Source organism: Macrobrachium rosenbergii, chromosome 27 (assembly GCF_040412425.1).
Source record: "Macrobrachium rosenbergii isolate ZJJX-2024 chromosome 27, ASM4041242v1, whole genome shotgun sequence".
NCBI lineage: Eukaryota > Metazoa > Arthropoda > Malacostraca > Decapoda > Palaemonidae > Macrobrachium > Macrobrachium rosenbergii.
Window position 1 is genome coordinate 37,659,509 of NC_089767.1, and position 13,816 is coordinate 37,673,324.

Sequence of the window (13,816 nt, forward strand, 5' to 3'; positions counted from 1 at the left end):
GCTTTCTCATGATTTGTGGACTCACACATTCGCGGGTTTCTCTGTGGAACATGTCTAGCCATTATTCACAGAAAATTTGCCCATTCGCAGTATTTTTCACTGAGATATATTCACTAATTACTGTATTTTCGTATGATTTTTATGAATAAATGCACTTTTTGTGATAAAACTATTAAAATACTCGGGTATAAGCATTTTTACAGGGTTTTTCTTGTGTTTAAACTCTCATAATGGGCAGTTCTAAGTGTTTTTAGAGGTGTTTTAAGTATTCGCGGATTTTAGCTATTCGCGGGGGGGGGTGTGGTACGCATCCCCGCGAATACGGGGGTTCACTGTAAAGTGAGATTAATCTTATGAAATTTTCAGAATAATTATTATGTATAGCTTCAGCACTATTGTTTTAATTGAAAATTGTAATTCTCCCAGTCTCCCACTCCAGACACTAAAAGCTTGTTGAAATTGCAGTAGTCAAACAGTAGCATGCTGCCCTCAACTGACCACGTAGTAGTATTCTGACTTGGTAAAAGGCTTAGGAAAATAAATACTTTTATAGCAATAGGTTATGTGCTGATATTTTAAGCAATTTCAAAGATATTTGTTCACATAACCAGATTACTCATATAAGCTGGGTTTCTCTGATGATGGAATTCCAGTCTCACCAGACTAATATTAGTCAGGATTTAGAAGATACACTATAGCCAGCAGTACTCTGTCTTGCTGATTGATGCCATCTTTGCTCCTTCACTTTTCCTATTTTATGCTTTTATTGTTTATTGTGTTAGTTTTGGGATTAGAACCTGGAATGCTTTCCTTTGTAGGTTACCATAAGTAGTTATTTTTTATTTTCATTTTTAACTTATTAAGTATCATTATTTATATATCATCCATTAATAAGTTATCTACAAATGGCAGAAACAAACAAGCCATGTACAGCATTTTCTTTCACAAATCTTTAACAGAATTGTGGTTGATAAGGCCAAAATACAGGATAAACTATGCTGGATTAGCAAGGCCTTTATATGCTTAATGTTTTGACATGCTCTTTTTGCCTTTCATTTGACAGATTATATCGTGAACGGGTTACTCAAGTCGAAGCAAAGCTGGAGGAAGTGCGAGTAGGTCAAGCAACCGAGTACCTGATGCCTCTTGAGGAGCTCCAAGAGGCAATGCGTGTTCGACTTGAAGTCGCATGCATTTTACGACAATACCGTCTACAGAATATTCAAAACAAATATGAAGCAGAAATGCTGGCAGCAAAGCAGAACTTTGAAGTATGTGTTGTAGGTGAAATTTTTTTGCTTCATTAAAAGTTGAGAATTCTTTACATCCTGTTTACTTTGAAAGGTGTTCTTTAACTGCCTTCATTTTTCTTTCTTGCGGCAGGTCTGTTGCCTCCTCATGGTTATCTCTCTCTCTCTCTCTCTCTCTCTCTCTCTCTCTCTCTCTCTCTCTCTCTCTCTCTCTCTCTCTCTCTCTCTGACTTTTTTTTTGCTTTGCTCATGGAAAAGTTTAGGCCTTTGTACTAGCTGAAAATTAAATTCAGATTTGTTCATACAAGGATACAGACCATCTTTTATGTTGAAATACCAGAGAAATCATTAGCCTAGGCATGCTATAATTTGTATGGTTGCCTCTGATGAGTGGGACAGTAGCCTGGGAAAGCTGAAGAACCGTGTTGTTGTAATGATGTACTGGACGTAAAAAATCTATACAAGTAGACTTTTTTTAACTCCTGCATTGTTATTGTTCAGTGTATGACACTGTATCATTCATAATGTTATTGTTCAGTGTACGACACTGTATCATTCATAATGTTATTGTTCAGTGTATGACACTGTATCATTCATAACAGTATGCCATCCAAGTTAACCTGTTTCATTTGTCCATGAATTTATTATTTTACAAACTGCAGAAATTAATTTATAAGACTGGGATATATAGTGTAATTGTGGTGATACTTTTCTAATACCGTATGTCATAATATTATTTATTAAACCAATGTGCTCTTGTGTTTTAGTCTATCGGTGTTTTGAATCTTTGAAAAATATCATTAGAATATTTTGGTGGTATTTGTTAATAATTTTTTCATCTAATAGCTATGTACCATTGAATATCTTGCCTTTTGTTAGCAGAATGAAAAAGTCATGTTGTGGGACACAATTGAAAGTGAACTGGAGGAGAAGATCCGTCGGTTAGAGGAAGACAGAAATAATGTAGATGTAACGAGTCAAGTGTGGGCTGAACAGAATCTTCACAGAAAACGCAGAAGACACAGACAGGTTAGCCATTCCTTTTGTTTGTTTGACATCATAGAAATATGTGTTTCCTGGGTTACTGTGTTTGCTGACATAAGTAATGCACTGCCCATGTTTTTGCAGAGTTGGGGAGGAGATTTCGCTCTGTAAATTTCATCATATTAATACTGAACATTTATTACTGGTTTTTGGGGCTGAACAATTCAGGACATGCAGCCTACAATAAAGATCTTTTTAACTTAATATATCTTGAGTTAGTCCTAATTTTCAAGCCTAGGCTAAACTAGTGTAGCCTGTCATAGCATATATCAAGATAATAATGGTATTTAGTGTGGATCCATATGTACCACTTGCACTTCATACATGGAATTCCTATTTAATTACTTTGGTTTGTAGTGTAAAGCTTCAATTTTCAGAGATCCTTTACTGAAAACCTTTTCATAAAATGTTTATGGCTGCTAGAACTATTCTAGCCTGGTCATCAGTCAGCTAGGCTCTGTAGTGACAAGTATAATAAAATATTGTGAAGAAGGCTTTATAGTAACATATATTAAGAAAGTATGAAGAAATTGAAAAATTATTGGGTCATTTTAGGTATTTCAGTTATATCTGGATACTAGTTGTGAATCACATTTATTTTTTTATTTGCTTTTACTTTCCTGTGTATTGTACATTTATTTTTGAATAGTTCTGGAATGACTCATGTTATATGCTATTTTTTTTTAAAGGAAATTTGAATGCAGGAAAATTATTGTATTTTCTCATCTACAGGGTTCCAACAGTTCAACAGACCGTAGACGCAAAAAACCAACTACAGTGTCTGGGCCGTACATAGTTTATATGTTGAAAGAATCAGATATAGTAGATGACTGGACAACTATTAAGAAGGCACTCACAGCGTCAAAAAGAAAATCTAAATGTAAGTTTAAGTATAAGATGAAAGTGATTGGAATCTGTCTACTGGTGTACCAGCAAAACCTCACAATGATTATCCCATTAGTTCCTCTCTACATAAATTCATTCATATCTTGTCGTAGGTCTCCATTTACGCTCTTTTCCATATGGATTTCAGGTTTCCTCCTACTGGTCTTTTGTCATGCTGCTTCCATATCAATTACTTTCCTTACCAAGTGCTTATCAGGTATTCTCACCACATGTTCAGATCATCCTATTTCAGTTCCCCAACTGTTTCCTAGCCTCTGGGTGCCACACCTTTCTGTAAATTCATTTGTAATGTGTTCTTCCCATCATGTTCTTGCTTTGATTCTTTGTGTTATGTTTTTCCATTTCATAATTCCCACTTTCTTTCTAAGTGCTCGTATCTTGGCAGGTTTTGATTTATTTACTAATGGGATAATTTTATTTCTAGTATAGCACTCCTTTTCTGCATTGTTCATTTTGTTGCTGCATTTCCTGATAATGCCCTAACAACTGCTGTTTCGTAGCCTAGTTTGTCCCCAAGCTAATAGAAATTTTCTGCTGATATATTTTAGGAATGAAAAATCCCCTCTTACATTTACTTTTGCAATTCTGAGCATCTCATGTAACACCACTTGTTATATTTGGTACTGTGTATGGTTTCAAGTTCACCCTCATGCCTCCCACAGCAATCATTCGTCTTTTTCCCTGGCTGTGTTTTTTCTCTGCTTATCCAGTCCTCATAAGCTTTCTTTTTCTTACATTGATTTCTAGTCCTCCTCTTTCCATTCTGCTCTTTCGTATTTTGAACATTTCTTTTGTTTTCCTCTAATTCTGCTGTTGGCACTAGGTCATAGTGCATTTAGCAGCTCCTCAGGCCCACCTTTCTCCACTCCTTTTTAGTTTCCCTCATAACCACAATGAACAACAAATGAGTGTCTGTCTTTAATTGACATGAACGTATCTCCAATCCTTCAGATGCGTCTGCCAGTATCCTTACTTTAGACCCTATGATATTATATTATATTACAGGACTGTATTTAAGCCTGTGTCCTCCTTACTCATTTTTCTTCTACGGGTAACATTGTACTCATATGCTTATAGTATTTTGCAAATTGGTTAGGTTTTGTATGATTTGGGTATTAAATTATATTCTTTTTATCTTTCAGTTGGGAAAATAACCTCCCCACGACACTTTCCAGAAGCTTTCTAGGTAAGTTGCACCAATTTTTATAAAGTTAGCGTTGTTAGACCTGAATGCTGTTTTGTATTGTAGATGAATTTAAAAGAAATTTATAAGTTTATAAGCATTTATGATGTCTAATTGCTCTTTGAAAATGTCTGTATCCCCCTACAGTATCAGCAAATCACTTACTACCAGTATTTGGCATCAAATGTTATGGCCTCCAAATTTTATTCACTTGTTCGTCAATGGAAGAAGAACTGTCACAGTATGTTAGCCTAGCAAACATTTTCCTGGGTTGTATTTAATAAGCAAAATCTAAACTTTATTATCACTAAAGAATGGTATTAGCAAACCAGTAATGCCCTTCCAATACTCAGAATTGACTGGGTTGTATGTTTTTGAGACTGGTGAAAATCAGAACAAAACAGAGCAGTGAAATTGAACTGTAAAGGAAGAGACCAAAGGGTGTGAATGGAAAAATGAAAAGAAAGCTCTGGAGGTGGGAAGAGAAAGGAAAATACAAATGTAGTAATGAATAACGGAGATGATAACACCTAAAGAAAGAAAATTATTCTATTTTTTATATGAAAGATTGACTGAAGAACATTGCTCATGACTGCATTATTTTTTCTGTTTCAGGCATCCCGAAAATGTGAATACTGGAGTTATTGTTGATGTGAAACATCATCTCTCTATTGTCCATAAATGAAGTGGTGCACTGCTAATTCCACTGTTGGGATTTCAGGAAGACCTCAGTATTGGCTTTGGTTTTGGGAAGTTCTTCGTGATTTCTTCCCAGAACTTTCTTGACTTTTATTTTAATGTTGCAGTGTTTGTGTTTGTGATTTTTTGTTAACCCTTTGGTTCAGTGGACTCCAATAGTGTATGGGAATCACAAGATATCATTGGCAATGTTGAGTTTTGGTATCAGTCCAGTGGAGAATGGCCTTCATAACATAATTATGGTCTGTCATAGTTTATATTCTAATTTTTATTTGGAAATCATTAGATTTTTGTATATTTTTATTTTTAGCTTAACCTCATGTAATATTTGAGGCATATCCTTGTGTACATAGACTTATTTATTGGTATATCTACAAAATTTAGCCTCTCTTTTGCAGATAGTAAAAAGTGATCAGTTTCCTTTGGATTCCAAATTTAAAACTAAATACATATTTAAGTAATTACATAATACGATGATAGAAATTTTGTTTTGGTGATGTTTGATGTTTTATTAAATATATTTACTTACACAGTATGGAAGTCCCCCTCCTGAATAACTTAATTCTCTCTTGAAACTGAGGTGGATACTGGATAAAAATAACGATGGCAGCAAATTGTATCAAAAGGAAAGAAGAGTTCTTAAGTTTACTCACTTGGTAGATATTGAAACTTTCTTATATCCTCAAGAAATCTGAGAAAAATGGTTTTTAACTTTACACCCAGTCATTCAGTAACACCTCTGAGAAGAATTCATAAAATATCCAGTACTTGGGTGCTATGTAAACTTTTGCTGTATGTTCCACAATTACAGAACTACATAGGATGAGGTAGCAAAATGCACATCCTTGACTTGGGTTAACACAACGGTGGTCAGTGCCTTTCTCAGCCTTGTCCCTGTCAAGAATTAGGGAGGGAGTGGGTGCTCTGTAACTGACCTACCTCCACTAATAATGATTAGGAATATTTTTATATCAAGTTCCCTAGTTCACCCAGAGAAAGACACGTCTTTATATTTGAGTGTTGGTGAAACTTTTGAAACTGGCACTTTTTCATTTGTCTCAGTGTAAGAGTTTTTTTTTAAAAAGATGTACTAATTTATTAGATACTGTAAATAAACCTGATAAATACTAGTCCTATAAATGTCCTGATTTTTTTGGTTAAACTTTTCATGAAGTTACTGTAAGAGCCCCAGTTCGAGCATGAAAAGAGGATGTTGCAAATGTCACTCAAGTTTCATGACACATTCCAAATTTTTGCTGTGAACTAACATAGAAGGTTATATGATTTCATTCTTACGAGTGTGTGAGAGGTATGATTATTTTTCTTTCGTGTATACTATATAGATTTTATTTTTATGTTGCTGCTGTCTTTTTCATCTACGTGTCCATCTGTTCATTAAAAAGGGTACATAGAACTCGATGTAATTTTGCCCTTCAGGAGCGCTGTTCTGGAAGTAGTGGCACCTCAACGTATCAGATTTCGTTAATTATGGGATGTTTGAGAGAGAGCATATTTTTAGAAGTATTTCATTTTGCAATTATATCTCTGGAGTTAAATGATAAAAAAATTAGTATTTTGAAGGGTAATTTCAATATACTTGTTAGGATAAGCTAATGAGTACTGTATATGGCATTGCTCTACACTTTAAGCTATGCAAGTTGGCTCCAGAGTAAATCTGTGTTACGTGACGGATTTTATACTTACCAGGAGGGCAGATGCACAATTGTCCGTTAAGTTGGGGTGCCACTTAAATATTACTTATTTTAAGTTGCAGTGGTTGTTATGAATTGTGGTGTATACATTCATTCCATATGCTGACAACTAGATAAAAATTGTTCTGAAGAGTGGTAATTAAACTCTATCATACTTTTTTATGTATTGGTACAGTAATTGTGTAAATTTGTCAGTTTGTGACCTTTAAATATCCTAATGTGATAAAAAAATTTCCTACTGTCTTTTAAAGCAAGTCTGAAGGTTTCACTAGGGAAAAGTGTTAGTAGAAAGTGGTTTTTGTGATGATTGAAAATTGGCACAATAACCAGGAACTGAGTGCAGCATTATATTTCTGAGATTCCTAAGTCATTTTCCAGAGGTCACAACTCGTTTATGAGTAACCCAATACAGTAAATAGTGGAAGGAGTTTTACTTGCTATGAGAATGGACTTGATGCAATATCTTTACTTCATTGTAGATTAATCAGTTGCTCCTCTTTTACTTCAAAATCAGATAACTTCCTATCATTTATGTTTGATGTTTAAGTTATTTATTGTGTTTTATTGTAGCACTGAACCCGGACAGAATTTTTGAGATGAATCTAAAATTACTGAATCTCCAGTTCATAATCTTTCTCTTCCATTTTTAAGTATATTTTTTAAGTTTACAAGTTGGATGTTAAATTTGAGTAAAATTGGGGCCTTTGGTCTTCACAACCCATGTTCAGAGCAGTAATGTAAGCGCCACGGATTTCCTAAGGTAAGAGTGTCGTATGTTGATATTTCGGCATTTCAGCGGGTACTTGACGAGCATTAAAGTAGAACATACTTTATTATTCAGAGATCAATTTTGTCAGTTTCATAATAAAAAATTTAAAGTAAGACTGTGTTTCTCTGTCCTGGCTATCAGGTTATCACCATTGTTTGAGGAGGCATCTTGGATTGTACTGCTGGGCTGTCATAGGGTAGGAAGGATTTGTTCTTGAATGGACCATGATCAAGAATTAAGTTTGACAACAAAATGAGAGGCCAATTGAGAAAATATCATAGGGAATATATTAAAAATACAAAAAAGAAAGTAAAAGAATTGGGACTTAAGAGACGCAAAGAATGCCCATTAGTGTCTTCGGTGTACAGCACAAAGCACATTTAAAGTGATACCCCTACCTGGATTGCTATATGTATGCTATTAATGCTAATGTTAAAGTTTAAAAGTCCATTTTTCCCTTCAGTCCCCAGCTGCAACTGCTTTCATTCCTTTTACTATACCTACGTTCATATTCTCTTTATTCCAACTTACTGTCCACCCTCTCCTAACAATTGATTCATAGTGCAACTGCGCGGTTCTCCTTCTGTTACACCTTTCAAACTTTTACTCTCAACTTCCGTTTCAGCACTGAATGGCCTTAGTTGCCCCAGTGCTTGGCATGTATGCCTAAAATCTATAAATCAATCAAATCAATTAAAGGTCCATTTTAATTTGCTAGTCACTCAAAACTAATGCTCCTGTAGGGCTGGGTATTGCTGTCAGTGCACCTCATGTAGTTCACTATGCATTCCCTAAGGTTCTTTGCAGCGTGCCTTCGGCCCCTAGCTGCAACCACTTTTGTTCCCTTTACTATACCTCCTTTCATATTTTCTTCCATCTTACTATCAACCCTCTCCCAACAATTGATTTATAGTGCAGCTTTGAGGTTTTCCTCCTGTTACACCTTTCAAATCTCCTGCCAATTTCAGTTTCAACGCTGAATGACCTCATAGGTCTCAGTGCTTGGCCTTTGGCCTAAATTCTATATTCAGTTCAAAACTAATGCTTTTTTAGATCAAAATTTGACCGGGCATCAAAGCACAGTGGTTACATTTACAATTTTTTCTTTCTTAATAGAGTATAATTAATATATATATATATATATATATATATATATATATATATATATATATATATATATATATATATGTATATATATATATATGTATATATATATATGTATATATATATATATATATATGTGTGTGTGTGTGTATAATTTACCCTAATTGGATCAATTTCATTATCAATCGCTTTGAATTTGCTTAGTCTAGATTTGTATGCCTTGTTCCGTAATATTCTGTTAAAATTTCACTAAGATTGGTCTCAAGGAATAAAAAAAGTTTTTTGTCAAGTTTTGATTTTAGTATTGTTTCTACTATAATTCACTAATACATCTGTTGATAACTAGGATAAAGATAAAAGTTTTCAACTTTCTAGGAAAACTTTTTATTTTAGCGTAATAAAACAGCCTGTATTTAATTTATCAAGTTGAAGACTTGAAACTTAATGTATTTAAATGGCTTGTTACTGTTACGTGCTGTAGTGGTTCTGTGTTAGTCTTACATGCTATTAAACGATCCTTGTGGTGAACGTGTTTGTTAGTAATTACCGCTCCCCTGACAAATTTGTGTGCGTGGCCCTAGTAATGTGTAAATACTTGTGTAATGTCATGTTATTGTCTGAAATGCCGTATATTAAATTTTCGGCCCGTGATGTGATAGAATATGTGGAGATATAAGTCGAAGGCAATATCCCAAGTAGTAACAGAGGAGCAGATGCTATCCTTACCTTAAGGTAGGTGGGTCTTTGGTTTCGTAGTTTTGATGGTTTGTCGTCGGGTTTTCGTATGACGTCACGTTTGGAATTAGTCAAGTGACCAAAAGGTAGTTACAATAGTTTTCGTAATTTGAAACGACTGGATTTTGTTGAGTAGCATTAGCATAAATAGCCTGTTGATGTTGGCAACGTAGCGTAACCTATCGGTACCACATTGTAAACAGGCCTAGCCAGCCGTATATTAAAAAATGGGTGGAACATTGTTTTGCATGTAGGTTTTTTATGAAGTTATGATCTGATATTCGTGGTTAATCGTTAGCCCAATACAACGCCCCCCCCCAATAATATGAAATGGGGATCCCCCTCCTCCCACAGTGGAAATATTTTTTTCCTTTTTTTTGAAGGGAGATGGTGAGGATCTTAAATTGAACATGACGTTGAATTGTAATATATTAAGAATAAGTTTAAATCATAAACTAAACCGTATTTCGGTTGTTAGTCATTTCAAAAGCTTTCTGCCAAGAAAATAAGTAACCCAAATTCCAGAGGGAAAGGATTAAATACTGTAACTCATTAATGTCTTAAATGCTGTTGATCCATATAAAAATACTGGCCTAGGCTACAAGCCCTTACGAAAGCATCCTTGGTATTTTTATGTTATAACACCATTTTTACATATGACAATGAAACACAGTTTAGTAAAGGTTATTTAAATTATGTAGGCTAAGTAAGCCCAAATGTAACCTTTGGGGTAAAGTTGTACCTGATTGGGGCTTAGCCCTTATGAACCCCACTTACATGGCTTGAACTAGGTTACCATAAATTGTATAGAAATAATACCTGCTTGCATACTTATTTTGATCACTGGTTGTTCTCTTTGTGCTTAACCTTCAAACTATGGCTTTCTCTTCCTTATGAAGCTGTGAAAGAAAAGTTAGTTGTTGCACTTGAGCTTTTTTCCCTTGTGTGCTCTAGAATACTGTATTGCTTCATAATTTACTGCTTTGTGTTGTTTAACACTTGTGCTTTGTTTCATTATGTGTATTATTTTCAAATTTCTACAGTGTATTGCTTATTTGTTTGTGCAATAATAAAACTAATACTTGTGTGATGGTATTGTTATGATGCATGCAAAGGTTTCTTACCACTTTTGCATTGCGGACATCAGGTTACTCTTTTATACAATATTGGTTATTATCCTGCTTTTAAGATTTTATCATTATTGTTTTTTATCACATTTCCCATTTTATAAATGCAGTCTCTTCTTACCAAGTTTTACCTCAATTTTCTTTGCTAATCTGTTCTTTCTAGCTGTCTTTTATCAGTCATTTTTTGTTGGTTTATCCGAGTTTAGTCACAGGAAGTCATGCCAAACCTGTTAGCTTATAATGTCCAATATCAAGATGAATTCAGCGTATAATGCCCAATATCAGCATAAATCCTAAAAACATTGTGGAACTTTGTAATGTTTTTAGCTCTGCCCTAACTTTTTTCCTGTTCTTTGTGTTTCATATCTTGTAATGTTATATTTCTGGATAAGTATACCTTAGTTTAAACAGACCACTGAGCTGATTAACAGCTCTCTTAGGGCTGGCCCGAAGGATTAGATTTATTTTATATGGCTAAGAACCAATTGGTTACCTAGCAACGAGGAAATTGATATCCTATATCCTGTCACTGATTGACACTGGAGCTTAGTGTATGATAGAGCTAAACTTTTTGATACTATACTAATAGGAAGAGCCTATCAGTACAGTATCTTGTAAGTGATTCGTGTTTTGAATGTAAGACTAAGGTCTATCAATTCAGTGGTACTCTTTTCACTGTGGTGCCATTTGTGTATAGTTTTTTCCTCATTTAAAAATATTTTGTTTAAAACTTAATAGCATGTAAATACTCTCTATTCCTCATACCGTATTTCGTCATCTCCCCAGTATTAGGCTATGTGCACTTTACCAAACTTTATTCATTGAGCTGTTTCGTTTTTTATGTTACCAGGTGTTTCGATTTTGTACTGGTAATACTTTTGAAATATTCGTTTTATAATTACTACCATTGTTGCTTAGGCCTACCCCTTTCCCCCCTCCCTCCTAAATCAGTTCAGTTCTTGCCCTGTGACAAACAATGAAAAAACATAATCCCCAAAGGGTGTGTCGTGGAGATCGTTTTCTCTCCATCCTGTTGTGAAGCTGAATTGTTGATAGTGCAAGTTAAGAAACATTTTTATCTCTCTCTCTCTCTCTCTCTCTCTCTCTCTCTCTCTCTCTCTCTCTCTCTCTCTCTCTCTCTCTCTCTCTCTCTCTCTCTCTCTATAATAGTGTTCAAAGTTGCATGTCGGATATGATGAAATAATACTTGGGATTATCCACACCGTCAGTTTTTTTTATCCTTGATATTCACGAGTTCATTGATGTCGTCATACGACAAAACTTTTCGAATTTTTTATACATAAGGTGGCCAGTGCAGTTATTTATTCTAGACCTGATTTAAATAAGAAAAAGATGGGTATAAAAGGCCACAATATTTTTTACATTAAGTCGTTTTCAGTTGATTAGTTAACCCATGGGTGGCGGTTGTAATGACTAGGCCTAATGTTGAGATGTAGTAAGTGTGACCTCAGTCAGTTTAACATTCACATTTCCCTACGATGAAATTGCCATCATCATGCCCAATTTGGCTCGAGAAATTACATTAAACATACTCATCCTCCTTCTAAGGTTATTCCACCACGGAAGATGACTAACAGTAAATTAGTGTTAGTTAAGGGATATCTTTATGCAATTTGGGTCAGCAGAACAAAAAATTGGAACCAGAGAGAATTTCTGTCATTCGTCAAAAGTAAATTATGCTTTGACCGCTGGTTATTAAAAACGGTATACCAAGGGAGTTTGTCAAAAATGTTCACGGGCCGGTATTTGAAGTATGAGTTTTAAAATTGTTTTCCTTTCAGTTAAGCGTCTGTTGAGTTTTTGTATTGTGAGTGTTTTGCTTCCTGAGTTTGACTGGTAAATTTATTAGTATAAATGAAATAAAAGAAAAGCACTAGCTCAAAAAAAAAAAAAAAAAAAAAATAGTCACACTACTGGTTCAAGAAGTTACCTCTATTCTGGAATAAAAAGTTTGAGTAAAATCTTCCAAGAACATCGTTGGAGCTCGACGAAAGGAATGAAACCAACTATTGTTAGTTTGACCTAATGAAAGTGATAACGATTAGCCTATTCTTAGGGATGGAAAAAATCCACAGATATATTTAAAAATGAAATTCTACAGAGAGCTTTCTAGAATCGGTACGATTCTCCTTTTATTAAGAATATTAAGTATAAGCCAGACTGCAGACTACAATACTCTTGTCTAGTAAACTTCCACCAAACACCGCAACCTGTTTGAGAAAATAAATGGAAAACTAATAAGAGAAGAATCTTTGAATAAAATTGGTTACTTGCAAAATTAATGATAAATGTGACGATGAATAACTGCAGTTGTAAGATAAATTTGCAAGAGGGTGATACGATAACTAATTTTAAGATATGGAGGGTACATAGAGAGTGGAAACAGTCACCAGTAATTAAGCGTGGGCTTCATTATATGATTTATACACGAAAATGTAGCAGAAGCCAATTGATAGGTTTGCAGTAAGTAAAACTGGAAAAGTTGTAATACAGTGTTTCTAGTGCGATGCCAGACTGGTAAACCCATCTCTTCTCACGCTTTTTATTTTTTATTTTTTTATTTAATTTTTTTTTAAGAATTAAGAGAGAATATCGACTTCGGAAGGAAGTCCGGAGACAGATCGTTTCGTAAAGAAGCCCAATATTGGGATGGGAATCGGAAAGTTGGTAAGGGAGAGAGAGAGAGAGAGAGAGAGAGAGAGAGAGAGAGAGAGAGAGAGAGAGAGAGAGAGAGAGAGAGAGAGAGAGAGTGAGTGAGAGAGCTTCTATGCTCTTACGGATGTCAAGCTGGTGATAAAGAAGGCGTTTGTAAGACATAGGCATAACATTTCCGTTGATGATTAATGTCTCGGTTGTATGTTTCCATTTAATTTGACGTCGCTGAGTTTCAATTTGGCATTTAGGAGTATCGAAGAGGAAAAAGTATATGGATTTAGAAAAAAGAAGGTTTAAGGCAGTGGTTCTTAACCAGGGGTGCGAAGCCGGTTCCTAAGGGGTGCTAGATGCCCATGAATAATTAAAGCAAAATATATTTGTATGTACGCAAAAAAAAAAAAATAAAAAAATAAAATCAGATAAATATAATAATGATTATTATTATTATTATTATTATTATTATTATTATTATTATTATTATTATTATTATTATTATTATTATTATTATTATTATTACACGTCATATCAACTTTGTATTTTAGCTTTTTTTTTATTTCAGCAATTCAGGGGGTGCGAGAACTGACTGCTGATTTGAAAGGGGTGCATACATT

At 34.5% G+C, this 13,816-nt stretch overlaps 1 protein-coding gene across 4 annotated transcripts in view; it reads left to right on the forward strand.

The window, feature by feature from the left end:
- The window catches only part of Brms1 (breast cancer metastasis-suppressor 1-like protein), a 10,267-nt gene extending 2,591 nt beyond the window's left edge, over positions 1-7,676 (forward strand). Inside the window, exons 3-8 of one of the 4 annotated variants that reach the window (XR_010857521.1) lie at positions 1,064-1,271; positions 2,133-2,279; positions 3,027-3,174; positions 4,343-4,386; positions 4,531-4,624; positions 4,999-7,676. Coding sequence is in view for 2 of the 4 variants with exons in the window: in XM_067129572.1 (XP_066985673.1) it covers positions 1,064-1,271; positions 2,130-2,279; positions 3,027-3,174; positions 4,343-4,386 (550 nt within the window). In the remaining 2 variants the exon portion in view is untranslated. Of the gene's footprint in view, positions 1-1,063; positions 1,272-2,129; positions 2,280-3,026; positions 3,175-4,342; positions 4,387-4,530; positions 4,625-4,998 lie in introns of all 4 variants that reach the window. The other 3 variants (XR_010857520.1, XM_067129573.1, XM_067129572.1) reach the window with 3 other exon arrangements.
- Positions 7,677-13,816: the final 6,140 nt, after the last annotated feature.